The sequence below is a fragment of the Thunnus albacares genome, chromosome 3, assembly GCF_914725855.1.
Source record: "Thunnus albacares chromosome 3, fThuAlb1.1, whole genome shotgun sequence".
Taxonomy (NCBI): Eukaryota; Metazoa; Chordata; class Actinopteri; order Scombriformes; family Scombridae; genus Thunnus; species Thunnus albacares.
The window spans coordinates 13,718,036-13,732,035 of record NC_058108.1 but is presented as its reverse complement, the minus strand read 5'-3'; the positions used below and the strand labels follow the sequence as shown (position 1 = coordinate 13,732,035).

Genomic DNA, 14,000 nt, shown 5'->3' with positions numbered 1-14,000 from the left:
ATCAAGTCCTAAACATCCAAATAGGTGGTTTGCTTTTTTGACCTAACACTGCTATTGTTAAGGTCAGGTTAAGTTTAGGTCAGAGAAAAGTTGTGGTCATGGTAAAAAGCAACCAGCATTGATTGTTGGTACGAGACAGGATGTGAACAACACATGACCACAGGAGGTCACTTAGGAAAACATATCCAATATTTGAGTCTTTCTGCCGAGGAAAGACTCAAATTACCACTAAATTCAAAGATCTCAGTATCAACAAATAGTGAATATTAAAAGTTTTACAAAAATTGGATTTATTACTTTAAAAACAGGTGTACCAAATAACCCGCAAACCCTGTATATATTGAAGGTTTTATTTCTTCTTTGTGCTATTCAATAAGAAATCATTCATTTTATATAGAGTTTTAGAGGAAAAGCCATGAATAGTGACAAAGATTTGCCTTTTTTTCATTGCTGTTGATCACAACAACCTATACAAAAAGCATTTGTGGTGCTTCCGTCTATTTTGTTCCCACTAAGCACTTCAAAGCTGTATACATCTGGCATGTACTCAACATACAGCTAAAATAGCCATTATCAAGTGATTTGCAATAAAACAAGATGTTGTCACCCAGCCAAGGCATTCCAGCTAAGTGGCCCAAACCCAGCGCAAAATAGAAATCCACTTAGAATCAAGCCGCCGTGAACACAGAAACGATTGACTTTGCCTCATGTATAGCATTCAGATTAAATAAAGGCAATGTGTTTCCCTGGTGAGCCATTCCTGCTCCGTACTCCAGCAGGCTCCATCTTTCTGACTGATCTTACACTGTCACTCCAAGCCTCTGTACCTGCCAAGAGCCTCCAGAGCTGAGTTGAGATGAATGAGGTCAAGTGAAAGACCCTGACGTTGACGTAAGAAGGGCAACAGCCCGAAACAAAAGAGGTTCCACAACAAAGCTGAGGGTTAAAAGGCCTTGTTGCTGCTGTAAGGGGCTCAGCTACTGCTGGCAAGGAGCCACCACAGAATGTTCACTCTCATGCAAACACAGCTACTGGCATCTAGAAGCTGTGACTGTCACACTACACTGGCAAACTTGTTCATAGCACGGTAGGGTGTCACCACAGCGATCAGCTTTGGCATTTAATGCTATGAAAATGTGCTCCCTAGGGTGCTACTGAGTTACAAAATCACAAAAGTCAAAAACTGGCTTATGCAGCCACAGTCAGCTATGTTTTCAAGTGTCTTTTTGACTTTTTTTAGCAACAAGGAGCTCTTTTTTGCTGCTCATTAACAAAGCATCTAAAGAAAAGAGAGTATATTTAAGAAAACTGAAAGGGCAGACATGGAAAACTGAGTCAGGTGGCTATGGTGCCCTCATGTCACGTAGGGCTTCATCTCAGCTTTTAAAGCTTTTTGTACAGGCTAGACTTGACTTCAATGGCACAAATACCCAAAATATCTCCATAGTGTTATTGCATACCAGGCCACACTGATATGGACTTATCTAAATGACAAGATATGCCTCAGGGTGGATGGAGAGGCTGCCCCAGCACTTGTCAGAGCTTGTTTGCGTGTACGTGGTAATGTCATGTGGCACTGAGTGTATAGTATAGGCCTACCTACTGGATTTTTTGAGGCTGATGCCAAAATGTATATTTGAGTTTTAAAAATATAACGTTATATTGGTTAATATTCAACTTTTAGCTATGCACTGTCAGTCTGACAGTCGGTTGGTCGGTCCACCAATTTGGTCCAGACTGAAATATTTCAACAACTGTTAGATTGAAAATTGGTACAGACATGCATGGTCACCAGAGGATGAATCCTATGGGTTTTGGTGATCCTGTGACTTTTCCTCCTTTCAACAATGGCTACCAGCAGGTAAACGTTTTTAGTAAATAAATCAACGTCTACTGGATGAAATGGCCCAATTTTTTTTTTTTTACAGACATACTGTATGGTGCCCACAAGATGAATCCTAATGACTTTGATGATCATTTGACTTTTACATGCAGGTCAAAATTTTAATTTCTCCAAAACCTACCTGCAGCCTCTCAGAGCCACTAGAGAGGCTGTAAACTCTTAACCTTGTTCAAATATATTTTTGGCATTTCTGTACATCAATGACTTGTCACTTATAAGCCAATGTAAACATCCATGTAGATAGATCTGCGATAAAATATCACTGGTCAAGTTATCTAGTTGGGCTCTAGTGTGTATGCACGGATTAGTGCACAAATCTATGTGGAACTTACTCCAATACTACTATGTGGGTGTGTCTGTTCTATAAACTCCTCTGACTTTAATGGTATGCCAGAGTATCGTCCTCCCATCAGGCCTCTTGGCCACTCTAATTTGACTCAGAAGCAAATCTGGGTTGAGCTTAGGTATAAGATAGGAGCCAGGCTGGAAGATGTGGACTCCAAACTCCAGAAGCAGATGGGTATGTGATGGCAACCGCAGTGGAAAACACAACCAACAACCATCCATGGTCTGCCAATGCCCAAAATATCAAGCTTAAACTTAATGCCCTCCCAGTCCCCAAAATAGACTATTCACTCGACACAGCCAGTAAATTATAACAGTCGGAGCTGCTGCCTCTCAAGATAAATGAATAAACATCTAACAGTAGACATTTTCTGATTTGCCCATAATGAAATCTGAACATTTCACTTTGCATATTTCATGGAAGCTGCTCTTTCTTCACATTTTCATGAGGAATGGCACATACTCATGCATCAACTAAAATAAGCCAACATGCTATGGGCTGACTCAGAGCTCAAGTACATCCAGTCATGAGTGCTAAGTACAGCCAAATGCCCTTAATCAAGCATTCATGGAACAAAAAATGACTCACTGAAATGTCATTTTGGAAATAATCTGTCTGCCAAGTATATCATTCCATATTATAAGATGGAAGATGAGCAATTTTCACAGCAGTGACACAGACTAATTTAGTTATTCACAAGCTTAACAACAACATTTAACAACAGGTCTCCAATTTCTCTTCCATGTTCATGTGGGGATTTGTGAACCACAGAAATCAAGATAAAAAGTCAAACATTATCTTGTGATTGCTGCAAGACATTCTTGCACAGCAGGCATGTCTAGACCAATAAGACATTGCTGCAATTCCAAAATGAAGGCTGAAATTTGGGTGAGGAGGCAACACAAAAGCTTTGTTGCCTCATGTGGAGATCTGCATGAATTCTTAATTTCAAATACATTCAGCTGTTAATAACCACGCCTACATTTAGAGACAGGAAGATGTTCGAAACTAAGAGGAATATTGAGGGATTAGGAAAGAATGACAAGGCTGAATCATAATTCACTGCACAGTGGATGACTGTAAAGAGCCTAACTTGAGTAAGTTTGACTAGAGGTACTATCATTTTAGTATGTCTTCCAGTAGTTGCGAATGGGTAAAAGTTATTTCTTTCAATGATAAATGTTTCTCAAAATCAATCAAGAGATATTCTATGGTTCCATGACAAAATAAAAGCCTTTTCTTGATTACAAATGAATTGAGTTTTTCTTCAGAATCTACAGCAGTCATGTGTCAATACTCCATTTATGACTTGACAACTGTCTTTTCAAAGAGTCTAAAAATTGAATCATAAACAGGGAAAACACAAACGAGGGGGAAAAAATGAGGCTCTGGGGGCTTCAATGTCCCAGATAGCAAGAAAAGGCCTTGTACATCTGTTTTTCCCAAGGAGGATGCGGGACTTGAAGACAAAAGTTTTATTCATGCTCAGGAGCAAAGAGAAAAACATGAATTCTTATGACAGAACAAATTAGACTTCTGATTATTTCATCATGTTAATCTGCAATGGCTTTGAATATTCATGTCAAGATTACAGCTTTCTTTTTCTCCCCTGACTCTCCTGAGGGAATCATTTCTTTAATAATATGCATATTACCATAATGCAATGACCATAGGAGATACCATACTGTAGATAGTTGATGAATAAACAGAATAACTTACAGTTTCGAAGGAAAGCCAGGACCCAGTCTCACGGTTTTCAAGTGAAGAAGGCAAAAGAGCAGAGTGCTTGGTGGGGCAGAGAATGTGGGCCTAGCCACTAAATGCTGTGAACCCCGCCTAAACTACTATATTTAAAGTAACATATAAAACAGACACGCATCATACTTTCAGACCATGAAAGCGCAAATGATCTGACTACAAAAAGCCAGGTTGGAAAAAATTCTCCTTGCATGGGAGTGAAGTCTTTCCACATGGAACCACAACCGTCCTAAAAGTACTCACTTGTCTAATACGCTCAGTTATTCTTTCTGTTTAGCCAGAGAGGTTAACGAATGACAATGAAGCTTGACAAATTCTTCTAAGCGTCTCCTCAGCAAGCCAACAATAATGTCACAAGGGTGAAATAAACTGTATGGCTATTCCATTCATAAGCTTTGGCAGGGGGTCTGTGGAAACCCCCCCCCGAAGACAGACTTTTTGTGTTTGCTGCCAAAACAGTGCCCTTTATTAACCACACACCAGGCCAACGCCTCGACTTTCCTTGACTGTGGTCACTTTCACTTTAAAACAGACCATTTGCACTTTCCTTGCTTTTGTGGTGGGCACAGAAAGTCCTTGTCAAGGGTTACTCAGGAAAATGGCTATTCAGCAGTCACATCCTGTGCACCTCTGGTGCCTCCTTGATACCACTTCAACTTGTATTCAACAAAAGAACAATTCTAATGTGCTTGTGTCATAAAGCCTGAGAAAACGCGGGGGTAGACAAGGTCATGTACTTCATGGAAAAATAACTTTTTCTATAATAAACATTGCTACTAAGGTAGGTTGTATTAGGATGGATTTCATTTAGTTAATCTAGTTAGTAAGCTCAAGCTATCAGCACTTGGATATGCGATTTTTCAAAGAGTTTAATAGACTAACGAACAGAGCTCAACGGGGGCCAAAGCTGTGCCCATATTTTAGGTGCATCAGTGAAAGGTATTTAATATCCTTTAACATACAGTATGCCAAACACAGGTTATCTCCATCAACAGAGGCACACTGCTAGTCATAAGTTGAAACTAACAAATAAGGATATTACACACATATAGTAGCTGTTTTTAAGTCTTCTGAGGCAAGTCTAAGTTAAATCATAGGTAATTCGAGACTTGACAAGTCAAGTCATGTCTTCATATTCTATTTGCGAGTCAAGATGCAGGTTTCATGTTCTGAATGCTAAATACTACCATGACAAGGAATTTGAAATTTTTCCTTTCAAAGTTTTTACATTGCTGGGACCATGTTTATTCAATGCATACTCCCATCTCATGCATATCTACCATACTGTATTTATTAAAAAATACAGTATAGGAGATATGTGGCTTTGCAATATCTGCTTGCTGCTGTCTTATCTATTTTTTACTGTTTTAAGACTTTACCAGGTTACAACTTGAGACTTGAATGTTTTTGCATTCAAGCCTCAAGTCAAAATGTCTTCAGGAAGTTAAGTCCTGGCTTAAACCTACATTAAAGCCAAGTGTGTAGGATTTAGTGGCATCTAGCAGTGAGGTTTCAGATTGCAACCAACCAAATACCTCTCCCCCTCACCATCCCCTTCCAAGCATGTAGGAGAGGCTTCCAAAAATTCCCAAAAAACACAAAAAGCCCTCTCTAGAGTCAGTGTTTGGTTTGTCCGCTCTGGGCTACTGTAGAAACATGATAGTGCAACATGACAGGCTCTGTGGAAGAGGACCCGCTCCATTGTCGTTGCCCTGACAAATGAAAGTACCATCTATATTCTCTTTTGCTTTGTTTGGGTTTCCTGACTCCTGAGGAAAATATCTAACTCCACTACGTTCACCAGCTAGTCGCTAACTTTAGCTGTTCACCGTTGGGCAGGTCATGCACAATAGGTTTGTCAGAGCGTATTGCTCAAAACAACTGCCTGCTGCATCTGGAAACAGGATTGATGAGGGCTGCAAAACCAAAATAAATGAACTGAAAGATGCTAAAACGCTCCATAAAGCTGAGGGGAACACTGTGAGCGACCCCTTTCATATTACATTAGGCCAATTATACATGCACAAAATATTAGAGATTAGAGCAGTGTTAACACACAGAATAATAGTGAAACAATCTCTTGTGCCTTCTGAAAGGATTTTGTTGTTGTGCAAGTGACTTTAATTTATTTTGTTTAGAGGGGCACTCTGCCAATTTTACACATCAAGATCAAGTTTAATAGTCATACTGAGTCCAACACAATCTGGAAAAACAATTGTATAATGTCTTCTGCTGCTCTGAGGGAGCTTAACAAGTCTGAGAAAATAACCCCTGATGATGTCATTGTGATGTCAGAGTTATCGCGTCTTGGGCTTTAAGACTACAAATTTGTAACAAACAGTTTGAATTACAAACTCAAGGGTGTGGAGTATGAAAGATATGGGTATTTATCACACATGGACGGTCTAACGAAAGGCACTATCAAGTTTCACTGTGGGAAGTTTAGAATTTAGTGATTTTTGATCTTGAGCAATACTTGGGACTAAAAGTCAGAATATCTCAGCCTCTGTAACACCAATTTTGACCATTCTTTTTGGACTCTATGGAAGTGTGATACTTAATCACCGGCAAACCCCTTCAAGTGGAAGTATGTCTGTAAATATTCTGAGAATGGCTTACAGCACTTTCTAGAAGATACTGTATGTTATTAACCAGATCATAAATTTCCTATCCATCAGTGGTTCGGTAGTTAAAGAATATATCTTCATGCTAATCAGCCAGTCGGATTCTAATAACTTTTTAGTCAATTTCCCTGACTATCTAGTAATCTCACAAAAAAGGGCTGCAAGCAAGACAACTCCATCTCTCTTTCTCTTCCCATTTCTTCCTTCTTCCTCCTCTGTCACTCAGTCTTTCTCCCTCTTGCATAAAAACAGAACAGACTAAAACGGCCTGACCAGTGATGTTAGAAATGATCAGTTCAGATCATTTTCCCATGAAAACAAGACCAGAACCGGCACAGTTGAGGCAACACAGGTCGCCCACACATGCTATCTGTCTCTCCAGAGAGCATCGCCATTCTTGGGTGACGTAATCATAAGTCAAGCTATTGAGAAGAATACCAGGGGGCTGCAGGCCATGTTCAAGTACTCCAACATGTATTTTGACCTCGAATCTAAACAAAACAGTGAAGGAAATGTCATAGAAGTGTTGTTTTGCATTTAAGACTTCTGTAAGAGACAAATTAACCCTTCCACAAACACAACCAGCATCTAACACTTGAAAACAACCCATAGCATGTGTGTGAGGTCCCAGCAAGGATGACAACATCCGCTGCTTTTGTCAACCAATCGTGTCACTGCATGCAACACAGATTCACACTCTTGTCAGTATCAGTGCCTGAGTTGGGACCTCACAAACTGAGCATCAAGCACATCGACTTTACTAACAGACGTCAGCAAAGCCCCTGACTCACTCTCTTGTCTCTCGAACACACACACACAGTCCTTGACCACTTCCAGCTAGTCATCAAACTCTCCCAAACAATAGCCAATCCGAAACAAAAGCCGGTCTCATAAACCTCTCCCCCACCCAGCATGCGTCTCGGGGTGAGCATCTGAAAACAGGGACCCTTTTCACCACGATATCACTCTGTGTTTGATAGGCCAATAAATATTTGAGTGGGGAACAGCTCTCTGAAGAGATGTTTTATGGTGCCAAATAACAACACCATCTTCCAGTCTAGGTCTTTGTGCGGCACAGGAGTCTCTAGAAAATGAAATGTTATGGGACTGGGACTTGTAGGGGAAACAGAAGCTTAAAGTAAACATGGCCGTGCCAAATCTTGCTTTCTCTTTTATCACCTTCTCCTGCAAACATACAGACACACACACACACACACAAACTGTTCACAGGAGGAGAAAGCGTGTACATGTGTGATGCGTGTATACGACTCGGTGGTCCGGCTTTCCCCACGGTCCGACGAGCACTTCCCTTTGACAAAGCCCCGAGTCTCATCTCCCCCTCCTCTCACAGGATAAGCATTTCCAGCTGGTTTCACAAACATTACAAATGAGATTCAATGGGCGCCACAGATTGTGTCTTTCTCCTGTTTTCTCCCCTTCCCTCTCTCCCTCCCTCTTTCTCTTTTTGCTTCTCACAGTGACTAGCCTTGTCTCATGAGACAGGGTAGCTAGGGAAACTAGGCCACAGACCGGCCTGCTGAGACAGAAGAGCCCAAAACACAGCACAGCTCAGCTCAGCTCAGCTCTGAGAAGCTCCTGTTACACACTACTTGCTACACTTAACTGCACATATAGTGCTCTGAAAACTGCTCAGCAAGCCTTCTTGTAGATTTTGGGAAGCTCATGTTACACTAAACTACTCCATGGAAGCAATAACTGTGCATTAACAGTCCAAGTAAAACATTAAAACATATAACAGTGTATATCATCACCAGTAGACCATTAATTCACTGTGCTTAAGCACTAGAGAGTCCACCCTGTGAGTGTATTTTGTCACATTAGTGCTCATGTAACCTGCAAAGCACAATAGTTTCTCTTCATTGTTTGTGTTTTAAAGTAATCGTTTGGCTTTTAGATAAATATGCTCATTCATTTTCTTTCTGAGCGTGAGATAAGAACATCAATACCACTCTCATGTCTAGGTGTTAAGTATGGAGCTTGAGGAAGGAGGTGATTAGCTTTGCTTAGCAGGAGCAAACAGCTAGCATGGCGCGGTCCAAATGACAAATTGTTAAACCACAACTTGACTTTTTTACATTTCTCTTTGTGTGCACATTAAACAAACAAGATATAACGTGTTATTTAGTGAGCTTTAGAAGTGCTGATAGGCATATTTTTTAACATTGGACAGAGCCATGCTAGCTGTTTCCCCCTGCTTCCGGTCTTGACGCTAAGCTAAATTACACGAAGACATGAGAGTGGTATTGATCTTTTCATCTAACACTCCACAAGAAAGTGAATGAACATATTTCCTAAAATGTCAAATTATCATCACCTGGAACGAGGCTCTGTCAGATACAGTGCTTATATTACAGGTATGAAGAATATAAGTAAGGTCACATTTTCTCACTGGTTAGTCTACTTAGGCTATGCTAGGCACGCAGATAGTTTTGGTATCATTTGTCAAGGTTTTGAGATGTAGCCTATTACAAGATTATTGTTTATTATGTTTATGTGGCAGAAGCTTTTGTCCAAAGCAAATTACAATAAATGCATCCATCAAGAGCTAGATGCCATTAAAGATTGCTGTTAAGCTTTTTAAATTAAATTTTCTTACTGCTGCGAGCACTGCAAACAGAATTCTGTTCACCTCCACTGTATTGGAGTGGAGGCAAAACCTTGCAAGACATCTCAACTTGACAAATTAAACCATTAAATCAGAATCTACAGGTAAGAGAAAAAAAAGGTTTTTGGTGGAATTTGGGTGAACCACAGCGGTAAATGGTTAAGTGAACAACTATGACACCATACCAACTCTGAACTGGTTTCAAGTATTATGCACCTTACTACTGGAATGAAGTAAAAACTGAATATTCACTAATCGCTCTATGGGAATTTAAAGTTGTATTTGCAGATAATTTTAATATTTGTGATTGTTTTGATTAGTTTGACTGAATTGTCTTGTTGTGATGTTGATGTTGTAAATTATGTCAAATAGATCTTGATCTCAGTTAAACTAAATAAATAAAGCTTCATTAACTGACCCATTAAGCACTTCTGAAACAAAGCAAGCATCTGAATAGGTTTTCTTCTCAACACTTGATGCCATGTCATGCATAAAGGTTGGATCACCAACCAGGTAAATTGGACAACTTCCACAGGGCCCACGCCCAACAGGAGCTCTCATACCAAACTGTCTATTTAATTTTAGTAATTTCAAGCATATATTTGTTTGGGAATATGCACCACTAAAACACAGTGTTAACTGAAATGGTGAGTGCCTTGAGGCGCATCTTGCATGACTTCCTAATTTTGAAGCCATGTCTTATAGAGGAACCTTGCGCCAACATCTAGTTTTAAGACCTTTATTATTTCATTGGTATTGTGCTTACATGAGGCATATATAAATTAATGTTTAATCAAATAAACATGAACTAATTGTCGCACAGCCAACCTGGGGGCAAATAGTATTCCTGCATAGGAGAACTGGTTGGTTTCAAGGGCTGGAGGCAAACTATAATTAAGCTGCCATATTGAGTCTGCTGTGTGCACTGTACTTGATGGGTACTTGAAGGCAACAGAGTGCATACACAATGCACAGAGAGTGGGAGGAAGAGGGGGGTAGCGTATGTCAATCAGGGCCCACATCTCATTTTTGCCCCGGGGCCCTGTGCAGTGATTCTTCAACAGTGTCAGAGTTTAGGAATTAGTTTCACATGGGGCTACCCCATGTTTGAAATATATGCACACATGGTACAGTGTGGTGCTTTGGATATTATAAGTCAAGTTCATAGATGCAGTTGTGTCCAAAATCCATTTTATGTCTTGTAACGAAGGGACGATTTGACTGATAAAGGCATACACGTGTATGGCAAGAGCCCTGTGAATTCCTCCTTTCTAAAGAGAATAAGTGTGCTAATTGTGTCCACATATCATTAGGCCCAAGGCCCGCAGGTCTGTAATTGCATATGAGCAAGATCATGTTCTTTTCATGGTGGTCATTTATTATGACTTGTTTATGAGCTCGAAATAGGATCTGAAATGGGGCCATGGAGTGCAGAGCTCCAACACAGACTCTCACTTATAACAAGTGTGGTATTGATGAATAAGGCCACAGGAGGCAAGGATCAGGAAGGTAATGATAGTTTCTGAATTTGGTTTGTTTGATCCAAAGTGGAGCAGAAAATGACCTACAGTGATGATGATGACACATGATTGATGACACTAGATTAAAAAAGAATATCAGATTAAGTTAAACATATTTTAAAACTCAGAAAATAGCAACTAAATGGACCTTGTGGTGAGATTATTTAGCATCTGCTGATGAAGATCATATATGATATGATTCAAAGCTTCAAAACAACAACTAAATGGACCTTGTGGTCACATTATATTGTCACCTGGATACCAGATTTTGGATTTTTTCACCAAATCATTTCAGGATCCAGTCATTCCACAAACAGGGTTATCTTGATTTTTGACATGAAAATAATCAAATGCTCATTTTATGGAGATATAAACAGTATACATTGTAATGTCTACTTTCAGATGTTTTGAGGTGTACTGCTGAATCGTGAGGAGGTGTGACAGCCTGTAAGTGCAGTATAATTGAATAATTTGATATCATATCCCGTTTATGTGTTGTTGTTATTTGAGTTTGTGACATTTACAAGACGTTAGAGGTTATACTGTAGCTTTAGTTTCAAATCAATGAAATGTTCTATGTAGAAATTCACTGGAAGAAATGCTGTGAGGCTGGAATGAGTGTCTGGCTGTGGAAGTTTTGCTTCCACCTTACAATCCAATGCAAAAAATACCGGTTGGCTGGCATTGCATGAGCCTGGTCATTTGGTGAAAATAATGAAATCCCTCTAATGTTTGATGGCTTTACCCTAAACACAACTACTGCATGCAAATAAGCCACAAAGGTGCAACAAAGCATTGACTTCAAACATGACTGCTTCATCAATATCTGAAGATAACCTGCATTTAGCAGGTTACAGTGCTTTGATTGGAACACAGTTATGACAGCTCACCTATGATAATGAACTATGTCTGTTAAAATGCTGTGCAAGTTAGCTAATACTGCTGTAGGATTGTTGTTTAAAGGCTGGTACATTACAGAACAAGAGTCCAACTGATCTTCGTTTAGCTGTGGTCTTAACACAGCAGCTAGGCTACATTTAGTGAACAAAATGCAGCGTTTAGATGTCACGCTGTGACTGTGAACAGGCCAGAGAGAGACCCCGCTGACAAATCTGAATGGGACAAGGTGGGAATAAAGGTGACATGGATGAAGATGAGCCAGGCAACTCACGTAGTGTTTAGACGGATTGCGCCTCTTCTCCACGTCCACGACTTTCACGTCCAGCACAGTCCGAAACTGCATCTTGACCCTGCAAAGGCTATGCATAAAAGCGACAGGCAGGCAGCTGCTGCAGCTCCGGATAAGCTATCTTGTATCACGGGAGAGAAATCACAACATTCATCGCCGTGTCATTTAACAATTCAGCGGTCCATTAAGAGATCAGCTCGATCGCGGCCAATTTGGCAGCTCCGACTTCCCTCCGTTGACGCAACGACCATCAATCTGATTAAAAACTTATCAATAGTCCATCTGAGCCTGTGTTGGCCGCTCTCAATGAAATACACACAGCCGAATATCCAGGAAAAGAGCGATGTTCACGCTGCCTACAGCCACACAGGCTGGCCAGCGGCGAGGGACGCGCTGGTGAAGGCGGTCACCTTAAAATAGAAAAAAAGTGAAGCGAGTTCCTTTGTGTCTGCAGCGGTACGCCTACATAAAGGGCATCTGCATACCTGGATTTCACAGAGGCTGGCTGAATGTTAGGTAGCCGGCAAATCCAGCGCCAAACGCCTCCTGTGTTACAGCAGGCGCAGTGGATTTAGGGGAAGGAGTGGGATGGGCTTCACACACGTCCTCAGGGCCACTTGGAATAAAGCTCTCAAGAAAAAAATATTTTGCTTTGCCTTCTTCGACAAGACATGTGCTTCTTTGTGACATAATACGTTTGTAACCGACCGACAGTCAGCGCATTCACTCGGTTAATCAATGTGCTCATTCATTCGTCTTCCTTTGGGGCCCCATAACTTTTCCTCCTTGCTTTAAAAGAATGTGGCATCTAATATACTGTATGTTTCAAATATCTAGCACGACATAGGCCTGAGTTCAGCACAAGCTGTGGGTGATTCATTTAAATGGTCTCTGGACTATGGAGGGCAGCGTGACAGTGGAGCTTCTTATCAGTTTGTTCACACTCTGCAGGCACTCACATGAGTCATGCAGTCATGAGCAGCTTTCTGGCCGGAGACGCGATCAACTAGAACTATGGATACAGATGTTTCACAGGCGACCAATCAGCTGCAGCCTGTTCTATGAGAGAGGGCCAATTAACGACTAAACACTGCCCCCCTGTGCACACAGCAACACATGCATCACTGTAAACATGCCCATATAGAGGGGAGACTTTTTCCTTTTCTCCTTTTTATTTATTTCATAAAATGGATCCGATTAGAGGCACAGAGTAGATCCTTTTTTTTCACAGCATCAAGACAATCTTTTAAATTACTTGTGAAAACCTTTTATACTACTGACTTTACTATAACCATGAGCTCAAGGCTAGAGTTCAAACAGGGCAGCTGCCCCTGGGGCCCCAGAACTCCAGGGACCCTGAAAGCTCCAGGATTAGTGTGTCAACTGCTTTGTGATCATTTAATTGAATATTCACATGTGAACATAGGAGGCTGAATTACTAGCTGAATAAAGCAGGCAACTGGCCTGGAGCTCCAGACCATTAGGGTCCCCCTTAAACAGCTGCCCCAGGGCAGCAAACCTCTGGTTGGTTTAATTAATATAAACTGAAGTGGAAAGAGCTTTATGTTGACCCCTGCATTTGCACTTAAAAATAGTATTTTATCAAGTTATAACCAAACTAAGTTGGGGATCATTGGGGGGTTACTTTTTGCCCCTGGCCCTCCTAGCAAGTTAACCCTGTCCTTCTTATATCAGCTGGTATTTAAAGCCTTTCAGGGGTGATTTTAAGTCAGGGTTTTAAATGTGTTTGTATGTATCTATGTGTCCTATATACATATATGTATGTGTATGTGTGTGTGTGTATATGTAAATGTTATATCTGGATATACATGTCACATACCTGGCATGAGTAAGGTAAAATATTTGTGTATATGTGATGCATTCAGGCTTTTATTCATGTATTTTAACATTATAACCACATATGAATGTGACATATTGGTCTATGTTGTGTATTGAAATCATACGGTATGTTCTTAAAACGGCCCTTTTTTTTAAGACAGATGACACGTTAAAATGTATTTCAAAATTAAAATA

General features: G+C 40.5%; 1 protein-coding gene across 3 annotated transcripts in view; it reads right to left on the bottom strand.

Annotated features, from left to right (window-relative positions):
- Nucleotides 1–12,855, bottom strand: part of sh3pxd2aa (SH3 and PX domains 2Aa) — a 110,174-nt gene extending 97,319 nt beyond the window's left edge. For 2 of the 3 annotated variants that reach the window (XM_044346563.1, XM_044346564.1), the window contains exon 1: nucleotides 11,949–12,855. In XM_044346563.1, coding sequence (XP_044202498.1) covers nucleotides 11,949–12,044 — 96 coding nt within the window. In that variant the 5' untranslated portion in view covers nucleotides 12,045–12,855. The remainder of the gene's footprint in view (nucleotides 1–11,948) is intronic. The other variant, XM_044346565.1, reaches the window with a different exon arrangement.
- Nucleotides 12,856–14,000: the final 1,145 nt, after the last annotated feature.